Consider the following 26,937-nt stretch of genomic DNA (forward strand, 5'->3'; position numbering starts at 1 on the left):
TGCGCGCTTCAAGGGGAGGGGAGTAGGACACTCGTGGGAGGGGGCGGGCCTAGCTGTCCGTGGACCAGTTTTCTTTTCTGCACCCAAATTAAAAGCAGAGGGATGAAATGACTGCGAGCTGATCCAGAGTCAGTACAGTTCGGCACTTCTGAAGGTCAGCAGGGACAAATGTATTGTTTAGCAACACTTCACTGCAGCCACCACTCACTGATTAGGGAAGAGAAAAGGAAAATGTATTGGACTGAAACATTTATTTTTGCAACAACAGACGGTTATTTAAATACATGTTAAAGACTTTTCCACTGAAAATGTTCACTGCCATATATTCACTGAAACATCTGTGTATACCTTCTTATATACAGTCTGTATGGTGTATACATGAAAAATAATAACAAAAGGTTGGGGTCTGACGTTACCTCAGGCAGAGAACATACCTTACGCCAATCGACTTAATCAATGTGCCAGATCATTAAAGTATTGTTTAATATTGAGTCTTCTCAGTCGATCTTAATTGAAATTCGTGAAGCAAAATGCCATTACTTTTATTTTTCCGACACATATCCAGGCATATATTACTTTTTTCAACACACCAACCCCTGCAGAATGGAAAACACTGACAAACTGACAAGTTGCCAGACAGATAACTTTATTGCCTTAAAACAAGTAGCATATCAATTTGTGTTATTAGTGTTAACATTCATGTATAAACTCAGAAGCACTTCACCGTCATTCAATCAATAGTAAAATATTCAACAAAATATCATGGAATTTAAAGCCTTTTTTTTCCAGATGCGCAATGCTTTAGTCGTGTTACCATGCACAACATTAGTCTGTGTTAGTGTTTTAAAGCTATAGGCTAACGTAAACATGGCGTTTAAAGGATTTACGAGCCACTGTTCTCTTAGTGGTATTTTTATACAACATGCATCTCGATTTGTAAAAAACATCAAATCAGAGAGAGATCAAGATGTGTAGGTAACTGTAGACTGCTGTAATACACAAGCACAGAACTGTTATGTTCTACAGAGTAAACATGAACTCTGAATGGACAATGGATCGACGAAGAAAAGAAAAAAGGGGTTAGGGAAATAACATGTCGGCAGTTGCCACGTATGAGCCTGACGACTAGTTCTTCTTACAATGTGTCTGGTAAAGGTGACACTGCAGCGGTGGCGTGAGGATGCAAAGCAGGATAAACTACGATGAGAACACGGGATCGCAGCTAGAATTTCAGTTTACACGGTTTTTCGATCTGTTAAAGTACACAGCAAAGACAGAGTGAAAGTGTGACGCCTCCACATTTCGGAGGTCTCTACATGTGTCTCTGGTGTTGCCAACACCAAACATTCGCCTTTATTCTCTGGAGAAAGCTGGTCACTCCACACTGACCGCCTGTTGAATGTCATTTTGTAGAAGGAAGAAAATTAAAGAAAAAACGACACTCCTGTACAGTTCGCTGTAAAGAATGAACAAAAAAAAGTTTTTGAGGAGAAAAAAAAATAGAAAAAGGTTTGTTGATTCAAATCAACATAGAAGCATGTAACACATAGCGTTCATAAGTTACTCTCCGAAGCCGTGCTCGTTTCAGGAAGCAGGCTGCAAAGGAAAACAATCTGCAGGCTTCACCACGGCCTGGAAGTGACCCCTGATCTCGCTGGTTGGTTCACGCTTTCCGAAAAGGTGAATCATTCCGTCAACCCGCTCATTCATCTTCCTCAGTAGTCAAGGAGGACTGCTGCCTGTCATCAGTTCATCAGTGAAGCCATGAAAGTTAGTCGTCATTCCTGTCACAGTAGTTTTTACTTAAAGCTTGTTGTCTGGAGGCACTGAGAAACAATAACAACCACAGGCTGCCACACAGGCCAGCAAGGGCCCTGGCTCTGAAAACCCCTCAGAAAATAAACATCCTGGTTACCGCTGGCTTACAAAGTCAAAAAGGATGATGCTTTTGGGAAGCCGAGCCAACGGTGCGTCCTTAAACACCCGCACCGTGCACACGAGCGGAGAGCAAATGGAGTATGCAGAGTCTACTTTGGCAATTAGTGGCCTGCGTTTTACACCGTAATGGAGATGCCAAAGTGCTGTCAAGCGACCAATATTCACACGGTCATTTCTACACATTTCTGTCAAAAAACAAACAAAGGCGAAGTGATAGCATTGCTGGAAATTCTCTATTAATAGTCCTGTACAAGGAAGCTTCAGGAGAAAATTTGCAAATGAAATAAGGGGGGGGGGGGGGGGACAAAACATTAAATGTATTGTAAAACTAAACATTCAAGCACACAAATATAATGTAATTGACATTTAGAAATGTCAGCGCTCGCTAAGTGCCAGTCCAATAAAATACATTTCTGATCTGCGTTATTGTAATATATTCGTTTTTTTCATGACACATAAACATTTAGGAGCAAGGCCGTGTGTGAAAAGGTGACATGGTTCAAATGTCTGGAAGCATTACGTTGATCAAGGCAATCTAACACTGTAATTACCCAGCCAAGTGAATTCTCATACTTTGTTCAATACCAACTTCAGGATGACGCACGACACATAGCAACATTAAAAAGAGGACACTGGCCTGACTGAAATGTATTCCTAAACAAGAAAAAAAAATTATACTGCACAAAACCACTACTGGTAAAGCGAAGAAATAACGACAAAAAACACCCAAAAGTAACATAATAGTGTGTTTGCTAATGTGATTACATCAGTTTGTATTCATGTTCTAGCTTATATCAGTGTATATATATATATCCACACAATTCCAGACAGCTGTGTAAAATAACCACTGCTCATATTCACAAATATATCTTTCAATTGACATCTCACTGTGTTTCGTGAAAAATAGATCACGTCTGTAATGATGGGAGCTACTTTGGTGTTGATCCAGGAGAGTGCCACCTATACAGACCTTTAAAATCTTCTTTTCCTTTCAGTAGCTCATCAGCTGTGATAACACAGGCAAGGTTATCCCCGATGGCGGACCAGCAGAAGACATGCATACTGTGAACGTCGGTTATCTGTCTGCTTTGCTATCTTCCACCGAAACTGTTCGTTTGTGGTGTTCTCCTTTTAAAAACAAAAGTGTCTGTAGCGTTGTGAAGTTCACGTTGACAAAAAAATAAAAAAGCATCTGATATATACGAGATAAAAACCGTGTGCAGTCACCTGACACACAGGATATGTCGTTGCTAAATGCCCATCACAGGGAGTCAGGGGACGCAACAGCCGACGCGTCACCAGGGGGTGCGATACATTCGGGTTGAAAAGAGGTTTGAAGTCAGAGATTTGTCGTCAGAATAGAAATGTTTTGATATATAAATATACTGGTTTTGATCTATGATATTTGCGGAGAAAATCAAATAGATTTCTGTATGTTGGGAATAAGCACCGTAAATATTATTAAGCTGCTTTCGAAGCAACTGTAAGAATGTAGTGCTATATCGGGGGGGCGGGGAGTCTGACTGCTAGTAGTGAGCAGGAAATGACATCATGGTTTAGTGGATGATAGCAGGTTGCTGAACCAAGTCGCCGCCGACGATGACGGCTGTCGCCTCTCATCTCCGTCAGGGAGGAGGAACTGAGTGGAAGCCACTGAGGTGGGGGACCCGAGAGAGGGGACCAGGCCGACGCTCTCCTCGGCCTCCACGGGGGAGTCCAAATGCCAGGAGCTCTGGGGTTTGTAGCCCCCGGCACTGGCAGCCTCGGGCTCAAAGAAAGGCTCAGGTGAAGCTAGTCCCGTGTCGTCACTTAGAGCTCTAGATTGCATCTGGGGCCGGTAACCACCACCTCCTCCTCCTCTTCCTCCTCCTCCTCCTCCTCCTCCTCCACAGAAGGACAGATCAGCCTGGGGTTGGTGGCCCTCGGAATCCTGCAGGAAGACTAAGGAAGACCCTGAGGTCTGGATGCCTGTGTAGGTCACATCCGTGCGTGCCGAATCCAAAGAGGACGCGGAAGAAGCCGAGGAGTCTGGGAAACGTGGCCGTATGGGCCGCTCATCCACCACGTGGTTGTAGTAACGCAACGATGCTGGCTCATCGGTGTCCGCTGGCTCGTCTCCGAATCCCTGCCCGTCCTCATCCTCGTCCTCTTCGGGAATGACGACGAGCGCCTCTTTGCTAGAATCCCACTCGGGCCTCTCCACCATGTGGACCAAACTGTTGGGGGACGGCTTGACATCCAGCGGCCCCTGGAAGACACACAGGGTGTTTCAACACTCTAGTGAGTACATTTTACCGGGAGACGTCCGCCTCATGGGCTTCTCACAAACGCTCAATTGCAAGTTCTTTAAATAGAATTAGCACTTGATGAGTTTAGTCATAAGGGTCATATTGAATTAGACCCGTACTGTACCTGTGACCTGGACCAACCACCAGGCAGCTTGGGCTCGGGTATGTCTGGATAGAACGCCTTCTTCACCCTGGTGACGAAGGAAAATGGCACTTTAAAATATCCTCAACAAGAACTACCGCCTTGTCGGACAGGTTACCAGAGGGATTCAACCCGACAACCCAAAAACATGAATAAAAGCTTCAACAAATGAAAATAAATACAACCCAATAGCTCGTTTTGAAGAGAGACCTAAGACAATAGCAAAACACACTCACCATTTCCTTTTCTTGTAGCAAACGAAGGTGACGATGACCAGGAATACGGCTGTGATTCCCAGGGAAGCCAAGATTTCTAGTATCAGCCAATCAGCTGTCGGGACGAGACAGTAGGAATATTATTCATTAGAATTGAAGCAATAGAACATCTATTAATACGTGCATATTATGAAGCCTAAAATCAAATTAATGGTTGTAGGATGAACTAAAAATGTTGAGCACCAGTTGGAGCGAGACACACATGACTACACATTCACGTACTGTATGGCTCCAGCATTATGGAGGCAGTGGCGCCTGTGTCCTCGCCTGCTGAAGTGTAGGCCTTGACAGTAAACTTATAGGAGTCTTCAGAGAGACCTTTGACTGTGTGGCTCCTGCTTCCTAGGTCCGGCACATTGGCTGTTCAAAGGACAGCGCGAAACGCCACGAGAAGGCCAGGGAGGGAAAGAAAAGGCAAGAAATGAGCTTGTACGAGATCAAACAGGATGTGAAATGCTTTCTGACGAGTGCTGTGATGAATCATGTGTGCATTTCGTGTATGTTTACCTAGAAGCATGAGCTGGGAGCCCCGACTGACGTAAATGTTGTAGCCCAGGAGGAAGCCTCTTCTGTTGACCAGCGGGATCTCTCCCCAGGTCAGGAGGATGTCGGAGTCCTGCTGGGTGGTTGACAGGGTGACAGAAACAGAGGGGACTGTGGGAGAGAGAGAGAGCAGAAGAGATAGGTCAGAGGCACAACAGGGAGTCAGCGATCAACATGCAGAGTGTGATTTCTGAAGGCCGTGCTTCTGCTAAAATACTGTGCTATCCTTACCCAGCTCCTGCATGTATCCCTGCCAGCGCTGCAGCAACTCTGGTGCCTCCGAGGTGCTACTGTACAGGGAAATGTTGTACCTCACACCCGGCAGGAAGTCGGCTGAAGGCAAAGAAATGGGTTTGTTTTAGTCAAAACACTATCCATGGCTTCTTTCGGGTTTGTATCGCGTTCCCACTTTAGTAAAGAGTACAGCACGTCTGAAATATGCGGAAAACATTCCGTTCACAGACTGCTGATTTCTTGTTTTAAAAAAAAAGGAGGCATCGATGCCGGCATACCTGACTCAACGGAGACGTTGGTGTTTCCGGCGGCCACCTTGATCCACCCCACAGTGCAGTCCCACCTGCAGAAGGATTCGTACCATTCTACCACATAAGCACACGTGGCATTGTCGTCGCGCTGCCAGTACAGAGGGAAGCCTCGGCCCGTATAGACGGCCCTGGACACGGAATGGGGCTCCACATCTGGAAAGGAGCAACATATGGATACAGCATTGTAGAAACCGCGAGACGCCATGTTCTTTAAATTACGTGTAGTAACTGCTGCTTTCAAGTGAAAAGTGTTTTCTGGGTGTGGAACCAAGAGATGGTTGCTTTCAGTGCTAAAAACCTACTATATATATATATATATACACACACTTAAACACACTCATTTCCACAGACCTGTCAGACGTAGTGGTATATGTACACTTGCAGGTTGAGACACCCCAGCGTCGTTCTTCACAATGACAGTTGCCGTGACCTTGTTGTCGCCGCCGGCGGTTGCGATCTTTGTGAGGTTGATTGGTACGGAAAACGTATCCGGCGGATACAGTTTGGGCTGTTGATTTTCCTCGGTAACTTCATAACCTCTGATCGGACCATGGCTCTGTCTTCGTGTCAGAGGCTAGAAGGAATCAAGTTAAAAGGAAAGGAAGTCAGGAAAACAGATCGAGAGTAAAAGGAGAAAGAAGAAAGAAAGCCAGAGACAAAACAGAGGAACTCTGGGAGGAGCTTGCATTATCTGATTGTGCTATATGTGAACATGCTGTAAATATGTGCTCTTTGCAGTAAAACTAAAACATCTATTGTAAATCTACAATCCAAAACTAAAACAATTTAATTCAAAGACAGAAAAAGAAGAACAAAATACCTTCCAAATGACCTGCCCGGTGTGGTCTTTGTTCATCCACATCCACACATCAAGAGAATCTGGAACTGAGAGGAGACAAGAAAACAAAATGAACAATACTGCTGTTGCTTTGTAATTAAATAAATTACAATAAAGGCTGAACACTATCAAATATTTTGATCTTGAGAGCTTATTATTGATCTTACTTCCCCATACGACAACCTGCACGCAGTTGGTTTTACAGTAATAAAATATCAACCTTCTTTTGTGACCGACAAACTCAAAATACAACATCTACTACATCTACTTCAGAACAATTAGTAATACATATTTAAGATCATGTAGCAACATTAATTACTAGCTACAAGTCAATAAACATGAACCTGCTGTCACTTGACTGATGCCCATTCATGGTGGTGGGGTATAAACAATTAGTCGATCATTGATTGATGTTCAATTTATCATTTAAGTTTTTTGCCATACATGAATTAGTTCCAGCTCCTAAAATGTGAGAATTTGCTTTTCATCGATTTGGGGTTTCGGAATGTTGCAAGCAATCTGAAGACATAACTCCGACAACTTCTGATGCGTACCTTTTTTCAATAATTGCAAAACTTTTATAGACTAAACCATTATTCAAAGACTGAAGTCAGACCTCAAATGAAAAGAGTTACCACAAATGAACCCTTTACCATAAGTGTTGGTTTTGAAGGAGAGCGGCTCGCTCCAACTCCCCCAACTCCAGAAATTCTGCTGGGCACCGCAGCGGACTTGAACCTTGTAATCCTCGTCGGGGTTTAGGTCTGACAGGAACACCGACCGCAGGCCCAGACCGGAGAAGTTACGCTGGACACACGAGGATGACATTTGCGTTACCGTCTGGTACATCGGCGAGGTCGCAATGCCGACGCAAGCTCGCGCTCTCGTAGAGAGAGCGACGTGGTCGGTCGTTAGCGTGTGAAATGTGTTTTGAACAATGGGAGTCTCTCTCACACACGCACACACACACACACACACACACACACACACCTACCTTTGTTTTGTACCCTTGGGAGGTGAGCTCAACCTGGCAGACAAGAGCCAGAGAGGAATACCTGTCGTACTTCCACCGCCACCACAGAGTGGCGTTCCAGGCACGGACAGTCGAGTTCAGGTTCTCTGGTGCTACTGGAAACACTGAGGAGAAAGTGTGAAACAACAATCAGTGTACTGACCGTGTACTAAGTGTGTACTTATGTCCATGTTTACCTATAATTTGAAGAAGATCACTATAAATTCTTCCGTTGATTCGGATATGATTTGGGGTGAAAGACCTACCTCTGTGGCCGAGCTCAGCGGAGTCAGTGAGCACGTGTCGGCCGAGAGGATTCACGGCCACCAGCGTCCAGTTACCCTCCCACTGGGCCACACTGCACTCTGTCTGCTTCTCCTCCGTGTTGCTCACAGTGCAGTTCCTGCAAAAGGTAAAACATTTTCTTTTTAAAGAAACAGATGACGATAAAATAAAGAGCAGATTCGCTGAGAACAACTTCATTGAATGGAAAATAACATGGAGCCACTTCACGTACTCAGTGGAACCTCACAGGTGCAAACGCTTTCATAATGCAACTCGGCCATCAGGCGGTTCCTGTAAACGCTCGGGCAGACAGCCAAATACACTATCAATGTTAAATGGACACACGCGAGCAGCCAGTGGTTACTTAGACTAAGTGCATTATCTTTCTCGTCATCCCCGCTCTCTCTCTTAGTTGGGTTTATAATGCAGGGGTAATTTCTCCGAAGCAAAGTGAAATTATACCACATCCTAGTGTGTCCATGTATTGCTGTGAATCTGGCCCAAAAAAAAGAATAATATAATTATTCGGTCCTGGACCGTTATGACTTTCCACTGTGTTCTTACTTTTTCCTGTGTCATAGTGTTTTGGATCCGAGTACAGAGACAATAGAGCGTTTACGTTGGGATTTTCTTCTCGATGTGTCCACAACAGTGATAATATCTTACGATGTTTTCACACGTAACCGGTTTCGTTTATTTGCCGATTTACGTGATGCAAACGCAATTGAACATCAGTCCGGCTGGTTGTAGCGAAGCAGGCCGACCACGGGATTCTGTGACAGCAGATGTGCGAGTTTAGCGTGACCATTAAAAAGCTACTCCCATGTTTAAATCCTTTCTGCAGATCGAGAGCCGTTCTGAAACCGACCTCCAAATCAAGCTTGTGTCCTTCTCCGTGGATTTTAGCATCTGCAGCCTGCTTTCTCTGAATGAGTGTGTCCTGCTCCTCGACCCCGAGCCCTACGGTTCCCACCACAGCGTATGTTTTCAGGTCACGTTGCAGCCATTTCGTCAAGTTCTACTTGACTGTGGTACCTGTTGTTCAGCGAGTAGCGTGTTCCCCGTTTGCGGTACAGGTTTGTGCCTCGTCCTTCGGTCCACTTGCACACAGCTGAGGTCAAGTCGCGAGTCACGCACACCAAGTCCCTGGGCAGTGGTGGGTCTGGGGAAAGGGGACAACGAGTAGAAACTCAATGGCATAATCATGTACATACATGAATAAAGTTCCCGTAGACAGAAGTAACTACCAACATCTATACAAAATGTCTCGGCATCCTATTCGCTTTGTGCCGACTCCCTCTCTCTGTCACTCCAGGCACATTGGCCCGTCCTCCGTATGACAACCATTCACACACCAGTTGTTATCCAAACAGGAAATCATCTTACATCCGACAAACACCACCGTTCCGTCCAGTAAGTAATCTGTGTTGTCGGAACAGATGACGTTGGTTCCTGTCCTGCCGGACAGTCCCTGGTTCACAGCCGTGACGGCGTAACTGCGCCGACTTAGTCGCGTCTCGTTCATGGCCGTTTTGCTGTATTTGATGTTGCCGAACAGCTTCCCCTCCCCCACAATGCAACAGAAGGTGGTGCTGGCCCCCACGGGTCTGATTTTGTCCTGGGGGTACATCTGGGACTTCGCATTGCTGGGGAGATCGCTTCCTGAAACGAGGGCGCGAGGGAGGAGGATGAAGAGAAACAAAAGGGGAGAGCGAGACATAAATAGAGATATTTAGGGACAAAAGAAAGTCATTTGTTTGGCTTAAGGAAGATATTTCACAGAGAGAAATCATTCGAATGAATTAATATCCTAAATTGACCGGTCAGGCAACGCAGTATCCACGTGTTCTTTAATTATCGGGGTCTTATGATGTATATGGGTGTCAATATTGCCCCACTGACCTTGAAGTATCTGAGTGTTGCTCCAGTCACTTGTCGCCTGTCCGTCTCTTGAGCGGATTCTGATGGACAGCGATGTGCACTGCAGAGGTTCGACTGAGGTCCAGTTCCACTGGTGCCGTCCGCTCTCCTGATTCACCATCACGGACACCGTCTCCTGCACATAATGCACTGTGAGGAAAATCAACTAAATATGGCTATGAAAGCTCCCATTCGAGCCCAACCGCTAATAATGGACGTGTCTGTTACCGGCTATATGTCAGCCAGTTAATGAGGAATGCCAAAGACAGGTTTTGAAAATGTTTCTTTTTCTTTTTTTTTTTATCAAAAATAAATGTTCCTTATGTTGTTGTGGGTGGCATAAAATCATTATCAGATTTGTAAAAATAGCAACAGTTGGGGATAAATCTGCTTTCACACGAGAATGAAACCGACTTGTAGCACAGCTGTGCAATGAGAGAAGCGTGAGAGCGAAAGTGAGAGAGAAACGCTCTTACGTAGAAGACAGTTTCATTGAGTTCAGTTCTCAGAATAATGAGGTCGAAGGCTGCAGCTGCTCCTCCCAGCCAGGATATGGACAGTTGCTGTGTAGACATGTCAGCTGACAGGCTCACCTCCTGGGGAACAGTAAGGACTAGAAGGGGAAAATGCGTTACCATCAGTATTCAACGCATTCAACATCACGTTGCATTGAGCTTTCCCTTCGCGTAGTTTGGTCCTTACCATCTTTGGCGTGAGCGTGTGCAGCCGTGAGGCCCACGAGGACACAGGTGAGCCAGATCGGGCTCCAGCTCGGCTTCGAGCGACGAGGCATGGTGGTCAACTGGCCGAGTTAGTGTCTGCAGATCCTGAGGTGGTGGTGCCCTCCACTACAGCAACACCCCACGAGACATTTAAGAGGCAAGACGCAGACGCAGGGTGCCCTGTGGGAAAATACAGCAGAAGGGAGGGTTAAAGTTGTAAGACGAAAACATGGACAACTACCGAACAACGCTATGGTAGCAACCTGTCAACCACAAACCTAAACCATACCCTGCTATATGGTCTATTTGACTCTAAATTGGACCATCATTTTCTAAATGAACATCATGCTGTATTGCAGAAAACCTTAAGCTAGAGATTGAGACCATAAACTCTTGTTTACAATGTTTACTGAGGGAATAAATCAAAAGAGAAGAAGCGTCAAATAGACTTCTTTTGAAAGAATGAAAAGTGTAAGGCACTTCCGCATTGTGTTCACTTTTCAGACTCTTGGTTTTGATGGTGATCTACTAACAACTGCAGCCATCTACTAGTATTGGGTAGTTTCTGACGTTTTTACAGACCAAAAAGTTCATCAAAAATGATCAGCAGATTAATCTTCAATGATCATTAATAAATCATTGGTTTCAGCCCTTATTAAGAACATGATCAAAAAGAATGGATCCAACGAAACCACATTAAAAAAGGGACGAGAGCAAGAGACAAAGTGTTTCAGATTGACTGCCAAAACATCCAGAATGTAAAGGTCAGGTCAATATCTAACCTGCAGTTGATGTGACCGCTGTTCTCTCTACAAATAGAAAGACAAGACGCCGGATTGCAGCACAAAATGAGATGTTGCAATAAAAGTGCCTCGGCCTTTACGGAGCCTGTGTGTGAATGTTCGACGTCTGCTAATTCTCGGCTAACGTGTGTTTAACTGTGACCAAGAAGCTGCAGTGCAGTTTATCTGGTTTCCCTTTGAGACAGGCTGGGACAGGTCAACGCAATGCTCTCAAGCGCCCGCCAAGCCCATGACTTCCACAACATGACATGAACGCAGAATACACACACACACACAAACACACACACACAAACCCAAAGTGTCTTTGGCAAACAAACAAGCCAGTGAGCAAAACAAGCCGCTGCAGGTGCCAAATCCGAATGTACGGGAGACAAAAATACTGGTTTCAGGCAAGGGAAAAAATTAAATTAAATTATGGGAAAGGAGGACAGACAAACCATTGATGTTGTTTTCAAGCCTGCTTATCTAACTGAACAGCTCAATTTTTCATTTTCAAACCACCAGTTGTTTTTGTGTCATCGTTATCAAGACCCGGGGGGCCGACGCAGATACAGAGATAAAATGTGAGGATAAAGGCAAGTGGACCTACTGACATGTGTGTAGGGCAGATACAAAAAAGTATTCGCAGGAGTTTTGAAAACATAAGTACATATATGCATTATAAACAAGTACAAAAAAATATATAAAAAAATCAAGCAAAAGCAAAAAAAAAAACATTTGCAAATTGAGTAAAAACAGCTAAATGACACAACACAGCCTGTTTATGAGGTCGAAAGGAACATCTCGTGAATCATTTATTCGGTACACTAGACTTTTTCCTTCCTGTTAGGCCATTTTGCAGCAGCGGGAGTGAGGGAGGAGTTGTGACCTGACTCCCGCCTCCTAAAGTGGTTTCACATATTTTTTTTCTTCTGGTGCTGGCTTCAAAAACCTCACCTCCTGATGAAATTCAGAGGCCAGGCTCAACATAAATACAGCTGTGTGGAGTCAGTGTTTCACACTCTTGTGTGTCTGAACCAAAAAGGGCTTTCTGAGCCTGTTGCAGGGCTTCCGGATTCCCACATGAAAAGAGCAGTCCTGCATCCTAATGATTTTCCCCAACTTCAGCACCACACTGAAACATTTTACAATCTCCAATATATCCTAATACCATTTGAGCCCTGAAAAAAAAAAAAAACACACACACACATAGTGCACTGATGGGAAGTCGGGGGGGGGGGGACTCTCACCAAGAAACTGATAGCTACAAATGCACAACAACACGCAAATCAATATTTCTCTGCCGGGCTCCGATCCTTGTCCTTGTAGCGGTAATAAATGTGACCACACACTACAAGAAAAAGGAACCCAAAAGGAGGGTGCTGTTACTTAAAAACCAAGCCCGGACCTCATCTGTGTGCCTGCAGTCATTCTATTTTAGGACGTAACAAAACCTAACCTAACAAACACCGCCTGGCTCCACACGGCACTTTGCCACTGCTCCGTTTGACCGTTCAGCTGTGCGAGTCAGTCTTTCGAAGTAAGCCGTGGAAAATGTCCCAAGTGTGCACACAAAATATACTGCGCACGGCTGACCGCCCTGTGATGCAATCATTTCTCGGAACCCGAATTTGCTCAGTGCGAAAGGCCTCATTTGTCCCCGCTGTTTCCACAGGAGCTAAACCGGTCGTCAAACACTGAATAATCTCAGTCAGGACGTGCAACACACAGTCCAGTTTTTAGTCGGGGGGGGGAGGGGGGGGGGGGGTATTCAAGGGTTATTCAACCTATTACTTGATCAAACACCAGTTTCAGTCTAAAAGACATCCTGAAGTTAAGTATAAAGTGGAATGTGTTCCCCACTGGAGACAAAACCAGGACAAAACGGCAGCCAGATTTACTCAGCTTCTTTTATGCACTTTGCCCCAGGGCAGTGGTAGAATTGTACCTTTACACAACAAACACAGACACCAACCTTTCAGCACCTTACTATCACAAACACATGTTTATAATCTGTTTTCTTTACTAAAACTGTGTGAGCTGAGGCCAAACTCAGGAAAAAAAAACTTGTGTTTGTACGTTCTGAGCGGCACTGTCATTACGCTGTCAAACGATGACCGCCACAACCAAAGAAATAGGCGCACAGAGCATCTAGTGTGCTGCAGAACTGTGGTGACATTTTGAAACATGAGCTAAAGTGGCTGCTAATTATGTTTGACCCTCGAAACGGAACGAGAGAGAAGACGGGATGCAAGTGAGATTAAGTGAAAAGCGGAGAGTTTACAGCCGAGTGTGTGCTCTGACCTCAGTGGAGAGGGGACATTCAGTCCTGTGCGTGTGTGTGTGTGTGTGTGTGTGTGTGTGTGTGTGTAGATTTTGGACCTCAACCAGACATCGTTTCCTTCCTTCCTTTCTTGACTTTCCCTATAGTCCTCGATGAAGGTCAATCTGAGAAGCAACAGGAAGTGAGTAAAACTAAATGTAAAATAATAAAAAGTCACTGGAGAAATACAATTTGTGTTGCTTCTAAATTACTGTCTTTACATAATTTAAGTCAAAAGCATGCCAGTCCAAAACTGAGAGAAATCCACAAACCTGTCAAATCATTTTTAGCAAAGACTGTGACTGGTTACAAAGAAAAACACACAAACAGGACGGCCATTGTCCTGCAGGGGACGAGGAGGCGCCTCTAATCACAGTTTGTTATGACTAATGTTCAGGGTTCCATGCATTGGGTAATACTGCGACGAGCTTATTAGCATGACAACATACTCCCTGTTTGTTCACAATTGTTATTGGACTGAAGCAGATTTATTATGTAAGAAAAACAACATGGCAACAGGATACAACAGGAACAACTGTTGATCCTTATTGCTGAAGAACCTGTTTATAAATGACTGCTAAGACATTGTAACTGTCTCATTTTGATTATTACCTTTCCATATTTTCAAAATAGTGTAATAGTTCTAAAAAGGCCTTTAATAAAAACATTTTATAACAATTAGTAAGCACTGTTACCTGTAAAGGTAGCCAACTATTGAGTAAGGTAAGTATGGTATGTTGAATAATGTAATCTTTTCATTTTTTTAAATAATTTCTCCGCCCAGCTTTCTGAGTCAGAACACACTTTATGTTTACAACTAGAAAAAAACAGCTTGTCTTCTGTGCAAACAGACCGCACAACATAGTGTAACATGGTCTTCATCTTTTTGAGCCATGAGAGAGACACACAGAGAGACAGATAGTCAGAGCGATAGAGAGAGAGACAGGGAGAAAGAGAGAGACAGAGACACAGAGAAAGACAGAGAGAGAAAGAGAGAGAGACAGAAACAGAGAGAAAGAGAGAGAGAGAGAGAGAGAGAGAGAGTGAGAGAGATAGAGACAGGGAGAAAGAGAGAGACAGAGACACAGAGAGAGACAGAGAGACATATAGAGTCAGAGAGATAGAGAGAGAGAGGTAGAAAGCGAGAGACACAGAGACACACAGAGAGAGAGAGAGAGAGAGAGAGGCTGAGAGAGAGAGAGTCAGAGAGATAGAGAGAGAGACAGAGTCAGAGAGATATAGAGAGACAGGTAGAAAGCGAGAGACACAGAGACACACAGAGAGAGAGAGAGAGAGAGGCTGAGAGAGAGAGTCAGAGAGATAGAGAGAGAGACAGAGACACAGAGAGAGAGAGAGAGAGAGACAGGGAGAAAGAGACAGAGACAGGGAGAGAGAGCGCGCAAACAGCCTATGATCCATTCTGTAGCATTCAAATGATAAAAAAATGTTAATTGAAGGTTGGTCGATCTGAACAAAACAACCACTGAGTCCCAACTCGCGTTACACAAGAAGAATAGACGTGCCTGCTCACTCAACACGTATAAGCTGTTTATATGTAATAGTTTTTTTATTTTTTGTTTTTTATGATTCTGCTTCTCCATAAATAAAGAATAAAGCAGCTAATACAGCAGGTATCCCGAACTGCATCATCACAAAACCGTTTGGATCATTAGCATTAGCAGCAGGGCAGCGTGATGGGTAACGCTCCCGTTAACGTCTCTTCGTAAACAACCAACACACGGTGGTCACACTCGGTTAGCCGTCATCCCAACAACATGTAACGTTATCTTTACAAGGGAGACAGCGTACTTAAATTGGACGGACTGGGTTAAATGTAATAAAAATAATAAATAAATTCCCTTGGCAGCCAGCACCCCACCAACACGCAGGAGAGGCCACTGGTGTTTGGAAAAACACGGCTAACGTTAGCTCTGGTCCTGTCAGCGACCATCCACGGACTGCCGTTAAAAGTTCACAAATAACACCAACATTACCTCTGGCACAGTAATAAATGCTGTTCAGTGCTGTTGAATATGCCGGCTGAATATATCCAATATTCAAGTTCTTAAAACGCCTGCCCCAGTGCTGGTCCCCCGTGCTGTAGTAACACCTATGAGTGAAGCCATTCCCAGGGAATCCAGAGGAGGTTGGGATTACTGGAAGAGAGCGCACCAGGCCTTTGATTGACATTTGTGTTGACCAATGGGCTTCCACTATACGTTATTTTTTTCCCATGGCAGCAGGCGTTGTCGTGCTGCATTACAGTCATACCGGAAAAACGGGACCTTAAATAAGGGTCCCGACCAGAGTTAGGACACCAATCCAAACTTCTTGTCAGTACAGGAGCCGATTGGACCGATTGTGTGGCGTTCTTTGCCATGAGTCGTTAACTAGACTGTCATGAAAGTAAATTCCAATACAACGACTCCCTGTAACTATTTCTATGGGACACGTTACATATAAATGCACCTCATGACCAACTGATTATGATGCTTAATAAACTACACAACGTTGACGAACTTCACCCAACCGTGGTCCTGCCTGACACCCACTGCTATTATTATTATTATTATTATTAGTCGTAGTAGTAGTAGTTGCATTGCAATTACTATTGTCAATACCATTACTGCTTGTATTACCATTATTATTCTACTCTTTCCACTGTTGCTGTTATTTTTGGACTACTACTCTCATTATATGAATACTTTCTGTCATATACATTGAATGTGTTGTAACTCTGTTATGTTTTATATTTTGTACACATGACATCTATTGCACTTCTGTCCATCCTGATGGAGAGATCCTCCTCTGTTGCTCTCCCGAAGGTTTCTTACCTTTTTGCTCCCTGTTTAAAAGTTTTTTTGGGGGGGGATTGTAAAGCCCTCTGAGGCAAATTTGTAATTTGGGCTATACTAAATAGATTGAATTGAATTATATATATCCATCAATTTAATTAAAAAAGAATGCCTGTAGTGTTTGAATGAATTATGGACTAATTTTGCATATGAAACTTATTGTACACTTTTTTCCCCTCCATACATACATTTATATGAGTTTGAAACACAGCATTCCCTCTGCCTTCCCCTTTCTCACATTGTCAAGACTTTCCACTCAAAGATGTCTATGATATCGTGGATGTCGCTCACACCTCCCCTCCGGTAGGGGGCAGCAGTGCTCCGGGTGAACTCGCATAAACACGGTGAAGAAGAGATGTGGGCGGGGCTTTACTGACGCAGCAGCGCCACTTTTGAGCTGCTCGTCCTCCACATCGTCAACAATAACACAAGTTGTCAAACTGTGGCAAGGACCGCGGAGAGAACCGAGCCGTGGAGACACAGCCTCCAGCCGTACGGGGAAGGTAAAATAACTCGTCGCAGTTGTTGTTTAATAACATATGGAAGCACAATGGATAAACATGACCGTGTTGGGCTCGATAGCAGCTCTAGAGTCTGACGCTCCCTCACTACCAACGGTTGCCTGGAGGCTAGCTTGCTAACGCCACTGGTTAAGCTCCCGCTGACTACTAACGTTAACGCTACACTGTGCTTTTTATACTTTGTTTCTAATGAATGCGAGCCGACCAAATTAATTCCAGCGTGTAAATTACGGTAAAGGTTTAACGTGGAGATGTACGTGACCAGTTATCTTTAACGGGAGGGTCAGCTGCGGACCAAATAGTGACAGGAGAGGTGTTGCGTTATAGGCTCGACCACCTATCAACTTGTGTATATGTGAACAGCATATTTTTAAAAATAACATTACTGTCCCCTAGATCAAAGATGGTTCAAGATAGTGCTCACATTCGGCGGCGCAGTGCCCAGGACTTCATGGCGTGCTATGACTTTGCCTGTGCCAGACAGGAGTCGGTCCCTCTCACGGCTGTTAGGATGAACCTCGACAAAGGGATGCTGGACTTCAATGGAGACAGGGTCAAACTCCCGGACTGGCCACCCATCCTCAGCTCCATCTGCATCAACAAACACCTGCACCACATTGCAATAAGTAGCACATACCAAACAAGTCTGGCTTCTGGAGACACAGGTAAGGCTGGGGAAGAAAGAAAACTGATTCAAAAAGGTTTTATTTTGTAAATGCCCACTGTTGGCATTTACAAAGTAAATAAATATATATATATATATATATATATATATATACACACAGTATATATTTACCAATTTTGCATATCACCATTATTTTCAGATAGAAGGCACTATAAGTCTAGCTTCAGGAAGCGGATCCCAGCTATTCGCTCTAAGGACATGACATTTAAGTTGTGCAAGGCCCTGAGAGAGTGTCTGACTGTCTCTTCCAACCTCAAGACTCTGCAGCTCAATGGGCTTCCACTCAGAGAGAGGGACCTCATTACCTTGACAAAGGTAAATAAATATGATTTGCAGTGTAAACGGTGACGTTTAAACCATTTTATTGCTATTTGTGTAATTATTTAGAGAGATGGGTACGTAATCATAAGCTTGTTACCATTTTCTAAACACTTTTATCTTCACTCTAATACTGGGGTGGATACTTCTGTGACATTTGGAAAAAAACTGCACACATCAGTGTTTTGCTTTTTGTTTCAGGGTTTTTCAAAAAGTGTTTCCTTGGAAAACCTATCTCTGGCTAACTGTCCAATCTCTGATGAGGGCTTAGAGGGTATGTACAGTATATTCAGTGTTGAAAGCCTTCAAAGGATTCAATTCAACTCAGTTTATTTTGTATAGCCCAATATCACAAATTACAAATTTGCCTTAGAGGGCTTTACGATCTGTACACATACGACATCCCTGTCCCAGGACCTCACATCGGATCAGGAAAAACTCCCCAAAAATAACCTTTGAGAGGGAAAAAAAGGGAAGAAACCTTCAGGAGAGCAACAGAGGAGGATCCCTCTCCCTGGATGGACAGAAGCAATAGATGTCATGTGTACAGAATGAACAGCATTACAAAGTTACATAAACACATTACATGAATATGACAATGTATGAATGGAACTCCAATCCATGAAACAGAAGGAGGTAGAGAGGAGGGGGGGTTGGGCATCAGCAGGGCCAACGGGGGAGGCCGGCTCACCAGGCATCAGACACCTCCAGGTCCAATGGACCCTATGAGACGTGAAGTCACAACGACTCCGGGGAGGAAGCAGAGTTAGTAATGTGCAATGGAGAGATGTAAATTCATCCATAAATAGAGAGAGAGAAGAGGAGATAGGTGCTCAGTTTATCCTAAAACATCCCCCAGCAGCCTATAAGCCTATAGCAGCATATCAAGGGGTTCGACCAGGGCAAACCTGATTCAGCCCTAACTATAAGCACTATTAAAGAGGAAAATCTTAAGTCTATTTTTAAATGAGGTGACTGTGTCTGCCCCCCCGAACTGAAAGTGGAAGCTTGTTCCATAAAAGAGGAGCTTGATAACTGAAGGCTCTGGCTTCCATCCTGATTTTTAAGACTCTAGGAACCACAAGTAGCCCTGCATTTAGTGAGCGCAGCTCTCTAATATTGTACTGTATGTAACTTCCATTTTCCATATGTTTCAGTCATCTGCCAAAGTGTGAAGTATTCTACGAGCATCAGGACGGTAGATTTTACAGGATGCAATCTCACGTGGAGAGGGGCAGAGCATATGGCCAACATCATCAAGGTGTGATATATCATTTTTAAGACTTTACCAACCATTCTATTTGAATGTGTTTTGGACTATCTAATGTGGTCAATTAATATATTTTTTGTGTGTGTGTGTATATGATTTGTTGGTTTGTTATTCTTAGCATCAGGGAATGCAGAGGCATGGTACCGCATGGGCCGAGTCTCTGAGGTATCGGAAGCCACAGTTTGAGGGAATGGGAGGTCTCCGGCGTGTCACCCTGAACTGTAACACTTTGATTGGGGACCGGGGTGCTGCTGCTCTAGCGCATGAAGTGGCAGAGGACCTGTGGGTTAAAGGTCAGTGGGTGTGGGGATTGAACGAAATGCAACGAGACAAAGAGAAGTATGTTGTTTTTTCCTCCTCATTTGTAGGAATTGTTCTCAGGTTTTCTGTCTGTTTTGTGATTCGTTGAGCAGCTTTGGACCTACAGAGGTGCGGCCTGTCCAACGAGGGAGCTCGTCGTCTGCTGGAAGCCTTGAAAACGAATACTGCTCTTTGCGTACTGGATATTCGCAGTAACCCTTTAATTGGTAAGAAGCTGCCTCAAGGTGGAAATATTTAACTTCTGCCAATATGATTATTGGTACGTTGTTTGTTCCACACAGCACTTTGGTAACTGTGGGTGTAATAAACATTGTAGGCTCTAGGCGCAGCTAGTGCACTGTGTCTAGCTGCGTGTCCCAATTCCATACTAATTCTAACCCAGTTTCAAAAGTACTGTTTTCATATGGGGAAAATGCTATAATTGCTCGATAACACTGTAATTACTTTAATACTGTAATTGTATAGACATGTATCTGAAAATCCCCAAAATGCGAATCTCTGGGAAAATATTTAGTTTTTTCCTTTACAGACAAGGTCCTAATTAAAACCGTCTTAGAGAGAGTACTGATGAATGCTGACGGACAGTCACCCGAGGTGAGTGTCTTGAGCTAATGCCATCATTGGGAGTCTAAATGAATGAGGGATGTACTTGCATGATGCCGTTGTGTCTTCCTCATGTTGTACTGCAGTTCTGCTGGATCAAGCCTGCAGCCTCGGAGCCACAGAAAGCCTCCGGTCCAAAGAGGCGAGCACTACCCGGCACAGTCAGAGGAAAGACTACATTTAGGATAGGTATACATTTTTATCTTGTTTCTCACAATGCTACATTATGGGCACATGTCCGTGATTTCAAACAGGCCGACAAAACATATTGTATTTTTGCTGGTGGCCACAATCATCCCATCTTTGTAGCTCTTCACCAGGCTCTTCAAATATAAAATATTGACGCTGTAAGTGTTTAAAAAGGTTAATTTTCCCACACTGAACTAAACTGTCTCAATTGCTAACTTAAAAAAAAATTCTGATGTTCAGACTCCATAACTGGCAATTTGGCAATTCGACAAAGTTGAAATTCACATCCGCAAGTCTCCAGCCTGTGAACACAACCTTCAGTGTTAGATCTGTTTTGAGATTGTCTCTTTCTGACTTCTCACCTTTTGGCCTTTAAGTCAATCTGGAGACATGGTAAGAACTTCACCCTCTCCCTCTCTCCCTCTCTCCCTCTCTCCCTCTCTCTCTCTCTCTCTCTCTCTCTCTCTGGTGCAGCCGCTCGTAAAGGAACATCTCCTGTGGGACGTAGTTCAGGCGATGCTCAGACCCAGAAGCCCTTTTCCCACTCCGGTTATGTGCCTTGGCGTGCTGCTGCACGAGCTGGGCGTCAGAGGTGAGGAGCTGCTGGCGAACCCACACTGTATTCCATTCATAAATGTAACCCATCGTAATTATTATTTCCAAAACAGTTTTTTGGGTAGACACGTCTCCTCAAGCAAACCACAATAGAACACGTTGTACATTTGATTTTTTCGCACAACTCCACCTCCTTCTATTTACAAAGTTTTCGCCAGGTATCGTTCAAAGACTAATATTACGTTGATGGACGCCTTTGTTGCAGAGGTCTGCCTCCTGGAGATTGTGTGATGGATCAAAGCTTTCAGGTGGGTTTCCAGTGTATTGCTGTAGAAATGAATGAAAGCATTGTGACATGGATCAATGAAGTCAAACTGTATTTCCACGGTCTGTAGGGGGCAGCTACCGTGAAGGTCACTGTGGAGTCGGACTCGGAGGGAGAGGAGGACGAGGAAGGCGACGAAGAAGTGGTGGTGGAAGGGGAGAAGGGACCCCCTTCTCTTGGTCTCCAGGACAGGATCACCGGGCGGAAGTTTGACCACATGCAGGTAAGTCGCATCATCATGATTGCAAGGTTTGTGTCCAGAGAAAAGGAGAAGCTTCAGGGACTTCGATAAACTTGGAGCGTGCAGTGTATTTGTGTCTGTGTGTAATCATCCTGCAGATGGAGCTAAAAGAGTGTCGTCTGAGGCTGGCAGAGGAGCGCAGGGCCAGACTGAAAGCTGAGTCGAGGCTCATGGAGGTGAGGATCATTTCAGAGATACTAGCGTATGATTTCTGTCTGTTATTTCCGTTTTCCTCCACGGCAACTTCTGCGGGATCTTAATTCCACGCAAACACTAAATGGCCGGAGGGTCGGTCAGCCACACTGAAATGGGTTTTGGGTAATCGTGTTTTAACTCCCAGTGCTGCGTTGTGTTCATGTAAATTAGGAAACGAGAGACTGGCTTCCAGACGCCCTTTGATTCTGTCTTTTTGTGTCGTCTCTGTTCAGCACGAGTTGGAGAATGCCCGTCTTCGTGACACCAACCTCTCCCTGTCGGAGGCGCTTGCAGCCACCGGCTCTGCATCGGCACCGCCCGCTCTCGGTGCTCTTGAAGACGAAGCGGTCCTCGAGAGCATTGAGAGTTCATTTACCAAGTTCCATGCTTTCCTGGATCTCCTCAAAGATGCTGGGTGGGTTTTCAACATTTCACCTTTTGGCCTTTTGACTGTGCCAGTTTGGTTCTGTGTCGAGGTGGATCAAAGAGTGTCTTTGTTTGAAGATAAAACGTTCAGTTTGATTATGCATATCTGGTCATTTGGTTTTTCCACCAGGTGATCTGCTACTCACCCTGAGTCAATAGAAGTTGTTTGGATATAATTTAACTATTCATATTGTCCTTTCATCTAATTTAGTTTTCAGTGTAGCTTTTTTTTTTTTGCAGTTTTTTTTAGAGAGGTCAACACTAATTATCTATTTCAAATTTTTATGTTAGAAGTTAAATGTGATGCCTTACAATAGCGCAGTTTGTCAAAAGTGCTGAGGTTTATTTAACTTACAATCATATCATAATTTCTTTTACTTAAAGAAGTAGAACATGTTCTTTTTTTTTACAAAGATCGTGTGGGTCATGAACAGGACAGCTCATGGGACGTGTGAGTGGCTACTTTTTTTCGTAAATGGTCTTCTTACCGTAGGTGCTGGATTTCACTTTTGTTCTGATGTGCCCTTTAAAAACACTGGTCTGTTTGTTCTGGTCCTGTTGGCTTCCTCCATTTCGAAACCTGGTCGAGTCCAGTTCAAAAGAGAGTTTCATTTTGACAGAAACACAGGTTTTCTTTGATTGTTATTCTTTTTACCTTTTTTTTGTCACAATTCCATATCTACTTTTGATTTTAATTCATTTCTTTCCTTGTTTTATGAGGCCTTTAAAGGATGCTGGGTTGTTTTGCAACCAAGACCTTACGGTGCAGTAAATACTGTAGGTGGAGATCAGTCGCTTCTTCTGGGGCAAAAAAAAAAGTAATTTGAATTAATTTGTCCCTCGTATTATTTCCCTCTATTTTATGTTTTTAATTTGTGAACATAATCAAACCAGTATCCTTGTACTAGTCCTGCTTATTATTCAACAGCACTTCATTCTCGTGTGTGTGTGTGTGTGTGTGTGTGTGTGTGTGTGTGTGTGTGTGTGTGTGTGTGTGTGTGTGTGTGTGTGTGTGTGTGTGTGTGTGTGTGTGTGTGAGTGTGTGTGTGTGTGTGTGTGTGTGTGTGTGTGTGTGTGTGTGTGTGTGTGTGTGTGTGTGTGTGTGTGTGTGTGTGTGTGTGTGTGTGTGTGTGTGTGTGTGTGTGTGTGTGTGTGTGTGTGTGTGTTTTAACTTTTACCAATTCAACATCTCAAGATCATTTCGGCATACGCTTCAGTCGTGCTTTAAATGACACTTATGTGCCCTATACTTTCACTAAAATATATTCCTCTTCTTTTTTTGTAGCCTTGGTCAACTGGCTTCACTGGCTGGAATCGACAAGTCCGATTTCCACCCTCCTGGAAGGCCTCAGCTCTCGTCTACAGTCGGACCGTATTCTGACGGCGCGGCGTCACCGACTGGAGGGGAGCGCCGGGATGTCCGGGTAACGGCCGACGCGTCGTCTTCAATGAGGGTATGTGAGGCGAGGATTGGGAAATGTTTGAAAGTGTTCAATGTGTTGGTGTTATACCTCCAGTTTCCTGTTTGCATTTAGTTTGTAAAATTCCACAAAAAAAAAAAACTCTGGTCATGCAGTTCTTCCATCATTTCTGTGCGTCATGTTGACTTCACCCACCGGGTGATCTGTTCCTCAGTCAAAATAAGAGTTTTGTTTTCACATTTAATGTTTAATGTTGTCACCTCTCATATGTTCCCTTTTATCTGAGCTTTCTACAAAGATCGTATGGTTGGCTCCCAACAGCTCGCCCTAAACTCCCAGCTTTAAACCACAGGCAATTGTTTGAAGCCAGTAAGCTCAGAGGGAGTTCTTCCTGCCCGTCGGATGAGACCTATAACATCTAGAAAGAGACCCAGATACATATATTGTTTTTCAGGAGTTGGGGGACCAAACCAGAGCTACAAGACTAAGTGGCCATTTCATTGTGGACATTTTGCACGACTCCAATGGGAAACTCTCGTTGCTCCGTGTCTGCTAGTTTTCTGACTTCCAACATGTTTGCCACAGGCAGATGATACTGTGCATCAGGGCTTTGTTGCAAGAGAATCATCGCTTCATGCAGCTCGTTGATCAATCAACTTATAATTGTATTCATTTCTTTGACGGTGCAACAATATATATATTTTCATTCATAATATTCATTATAGAGAAAAGAAAACTGATATTGATTCATTATGAAATTGAATACATTTGACCTACTGTATAAAAGGTTTATCACAGATTTGACTATCTATATTTTTGATGCCACCAAGTTCTCATTCAGAGGGTCTCCGTTTAGTCACTCACATCATGCTTCTCCGAGAACCGGGGTTACACAAATAACCTAAACATTTTGAGTATTGCCTGTATTATTGTTTTTTTCTGGTGATTTGTAATAGTTCTTAAAAAAGGTTCATTTATAAATGTGTCTGTTGCTCATACTCATAATTCCTCTCTTTAGGTAGGCGGTGTGTTGGCTGACACCATCACTCCCAGACCTCCGTCCTCTGCCAGGGAGTTTTTACGTGAAGACAGGCTCCTAGATTTGACCTTCAATCAGGCCTCTGTAAATGCAGGATACCCTGGTGTTGCTGGAGAAGAGGAACCCGACACGTATTCAAAGCTTGAAAGCCAGCGTGACTCGGGTTCAGAGCGCAGCTTCCGTAGCCAAAAATCCTTTGACATGGTTCCCTTAAGTCAAACTTTTCGGACTCGGTCCAGCCAGCCCAAGAGCAACGGCAGCAACTCGCACAGGAGCAACGGCTCCCACGGACACAGCTACAGCAGCAGCTACGCTCACAGTCATTCCTCCCACGGCAGCGGGACTCATGGGGGGTTGTCCGTAAGATCGAGCGTTAGCGACATGATGAGTGACGGGTCAGAGTCTGTGGGGTCGGTGGGGTCAAGGAACAGGGGAAAGGGAAGGCTAGTGACTGTCGGTCAGGCAGAGTCGGAGGGGAACGCCTGTCCTGGGAGGGAGGCTCTGGAGCAGATTAGGTCTCTGGGTGGTCAGTCAGATGATGAGTCCTTCTGACCCGCAGTCCAGAGGAGTCGGAAAAGCTCCGCCTCTCCGTGATCTCAGTGCCTGCTCTTTGTAGCTATTTCTGTTACGTCTTCTTTTTGAAGTATAGATTTATTTTTTAAATCTTCGGAAAAGACGCACGAACGGACGTCGTAGCGTGAGAAGTCAATTAAACACCTCGTTGCATCGAAGCCAAATCCCAGATGGAGTTGAATATCCTTTTCTACATTTTAGTCACGGATTGACAAAAATCTAAATGCGATGCCATTTCTTAGTTTTGTAGTCGTTGTGTATTTTTTATAGTTTTGCAGATGCATTTTGCACTTGGTCATATGTACAGAATTTTTTTTTAAATAAATTTCTTTTAATTAATTTTTAATTCAGTTAAGTGTGGTAGTAGACATTAGGGTTTTCAAGCTAACACCACCAATCAAGTCTCAATCTGCAAATCATGTGGTAGCTTTTAGAAGAGAGAAAGAAAGTAAAACCAGCTTGTTTCATATCTACTATTGCTGTTTGACACAATATTGTTTAAAGAGATTTTTGATAAATGTGTAATCTGTCCGTTTTGCCGTACATTCCAGTAGGTTACCCTCCCATTGCTGAAAGTTTAAGTTTAAATAAACATTATGCAATGCACCTTGTCAGTGTTTAGTACTCTTTTGGTTTTTAGCACTCTTCCTGGGAGACTGAAGAAACAGGACCCTGATATGATTCCTGTGTGTTTAGAGCAGGACACAATGTTCAGACTTTGTGTGTTTTCCATTACAAGTGCGCACCAGGCCAAGAAAAAAGCCAACGAGTTTAGTTCTCTGCAAAGGCGATGAGGGGCGTTTCGTTTTCCATGTTTGCTCAGTGTTGGCGTAACATTGTGGGAGTTTCCTCGGACTTGAGTGCGCATGGACAATGTGTGACAGCTGGCTTGTTGAGTTTGAAGTCTGCCGAGTCACTGATTTGGCTTTGCAGACTCGATGCTGTGGCAGATTCACTCATGTCAAGTCGTGTAACCCCGCTCTTGTTAAATGTAGGTGAGGCACAACATGTCATTATGCTTTTTAAAATATGCATTTAACCAATTTAATGCGTGACCGTGCAACTTTTGCAAGGAGAAAAAAGAAAAAGACAAAGTTGGCTTTGTACAGTTTGATGAAATGTCTTGTGTTGCTGTAACACAAAGTTTCAGCGTTTGCCAGTAAAAAATAAATACAATTCAAATAAAATTCCAAAGGAAAGTGACTGGGCTGGATTTTTTAAATTATTTTTTTTAAACCTTTATTTAACCAGGTGAGTCCCATTGAGATTAAAAATCTCTTTTTCGAGGGTGACCTGGCCAAGACAGGCAGCAGCATAAGAAACAGATAGTTACAAACAAAAGTTAAAAGAAACTAAAAGTTAAGAGACAGTGACATAACAAAGTTAATTTAAGACACATTGACATTTTGTGGGAAACACTGAGGAAGCTCTTGAGTACCGTTTTTTTAAACCCGGGGTGTGGTGCTCTTTAAGTTCCACACTGCAATTTGGCAGAGCCCATTGGGACAAAAGTGACACAACAAATGAAACCCCTCATGAAAACTGACACGCATCCAAATGTTTCCGGTGGACAAACAGTGGCTACTTCCTATCTGGGTCAACAGTTGCTATCACCCCAATGAGGTCTACACCGAGAAAATGACGCACAATCTGGTTTGTTCAAAGTGCCCTGCTGTTCAAATGGTGCTTGCACTGTGCGTGTGTTCTGTGTGTCTGACTGCGTAGAGTCCCCGGTGGCGCCGGTCAGACAGCAGCGAATAATTGAAAGGCATCAAGGCAAGGCAAGT

The 26,937-nt window shown here is 44.0% G+C and overlaps 2 protein-coding genes across 3 annotated transcripts; one reads left to right on the forward strand and one right to left on the reverse strand.

The window, feature by feature from the left end:
* Nucleotides 1-794: 794 nt before the first annotated feature.
* lifra (LIF receptor subunit alpha a) lies at nt 795-15,752 on the reverse strand. Its single transcript, XM_034542547.1, has 18 exons — nt 15,608-15,752; nt 10,489-10,688; nt 10,263-10,399; nt 9,769-9,922; nt 9,253-9,528; nt 8,902-9,028; nt 7,848-7,984; nt 7,564-7,706; nt 7,223-7,376; nt 6,552-6,616; nt 6,083-6,305; nt 5,699-5,884; nt 5,418-5,519; nt 5,151-5,297; nt 4,866-5,003; nt 4,605-4,698; nt 4,351-4,417; nt 795-4,186 (listed from the first exon to the last, which is right to left on the reverse strand). The coding sequence occupies exons 2-18, from the start codon at nt 10,577-10,579 to the stop codon at nt 3,488-3,490; spliced, it is 2,940 nt and encodes a 979-aa protein (XP_034398438.1). The 5' UTR covers nt 10,580-10,688; nt 15,608-15,752; the 3' UTR covers nt 795-3,487.
* A 1,073-nt stretch (nt 15,753-16,825) lies between these two features.
* On the forward strand, nt 16,826-25,756 carry cep78 (centrosomal protein 78). Of its 2 annotated transcripts, none has more exons than XM_034542034.1 (16): nt 16,826-16,971; nt 17,386-17,654; nt 17,814-17,989; nt 18,194-18,266; nt 19,150-19,253; nt 19,381-19,555; nt 19,676-19,789; nt 20,113-20,177; nt 20,273-20,375; nt 20,850-20,967; nt 21,196-21,238; nt 21,326-21,478; nt 21,595-21,672; nt 21,925-22,106; nt 23,403-23,571; nt 24,557-25,756. In XM_034542034.1, the coding sequence occupies exons 2-16, from the start codon at nt 17,393-17,395 to the stop codon at nt 25,127-25,129; spliced, it is 2,388 nt and encodes a 795-aa protein (XP_034397925.1). In that variant the 5' UTR covers nt 16,826-16,971; nt 17,386-17,392; the 3' UTR covers nt 25,130-25,756. The 2 variants fall into 2 exon arrangements, with proteins under 2 accessions (XP_034397925.1, XP_034397926.1); XM_034542035.1 differs by having other exon boundaries at nt 16,837-16,971; nt 24,561-24,752.
* The last annotated feature ends 1,181 nt before the right edge of the window (nt 25,757-26,937 follow it).

The sequence above is a fragment of the Cyclopterus lumpus genome, chromosome 9, assembly GCF_009769545.1.
Source record: "Cyclopterus lumpus isolate fCycLum1 chromosome 9, fCycLum1.pri, whole genome shotgun sequence".
Classification (NCBI taxonomy): Eukaryota; Metazoa; Chordata; class Actinopteri; order Perciformes; family Cyclopteridae; genus Cyclopterus; species Cyclopterus lumpus.

Coding starts and splice junctions, on each gene's coding strand:
- lifra (XM_034542547.1), bottom strand. CDS start 10,579: ATGCCTCGTCGCTCGAAGCCGAGCTGGAGCCCGATCTGGCTCACCTGT. Junction 9,923..10,262: donor TCAATGAAACTGTCTTCTAC/GTAAGAGCGTTT, acceptor CATTATGTGCAG/GAGACGGTGTCCGTGATGGT. Junction 6,306..6,551: donor CCGGGCAGGTCATTTGGAAG/GTATTTTGTTCT, acceptor GATTCCTTCTAG/CCTCTGACACGAAGACAGAG.
- cep78 (XM_034542034.1), top strand. CDS start 17,393: ATGGTTCAAGATAGTGCTCACATTCGGCGGCGCAGTGCCCAGGACTTC. Junction 19,556..19,675: donor AGAGGACCTGTGGGTTAAAG/GTCAGTGGGTGT, acceptor TTCGTTGAGCAG/CTTTGGACCTACAGAGGTGC. Junction 20,178..20,272: donor CTGACGGACAGTCACCCGAG/GTGAGTGTCTTG, acceptor GTTGTACTGCAG/TTCTGCTGGATCAAGCCTGC.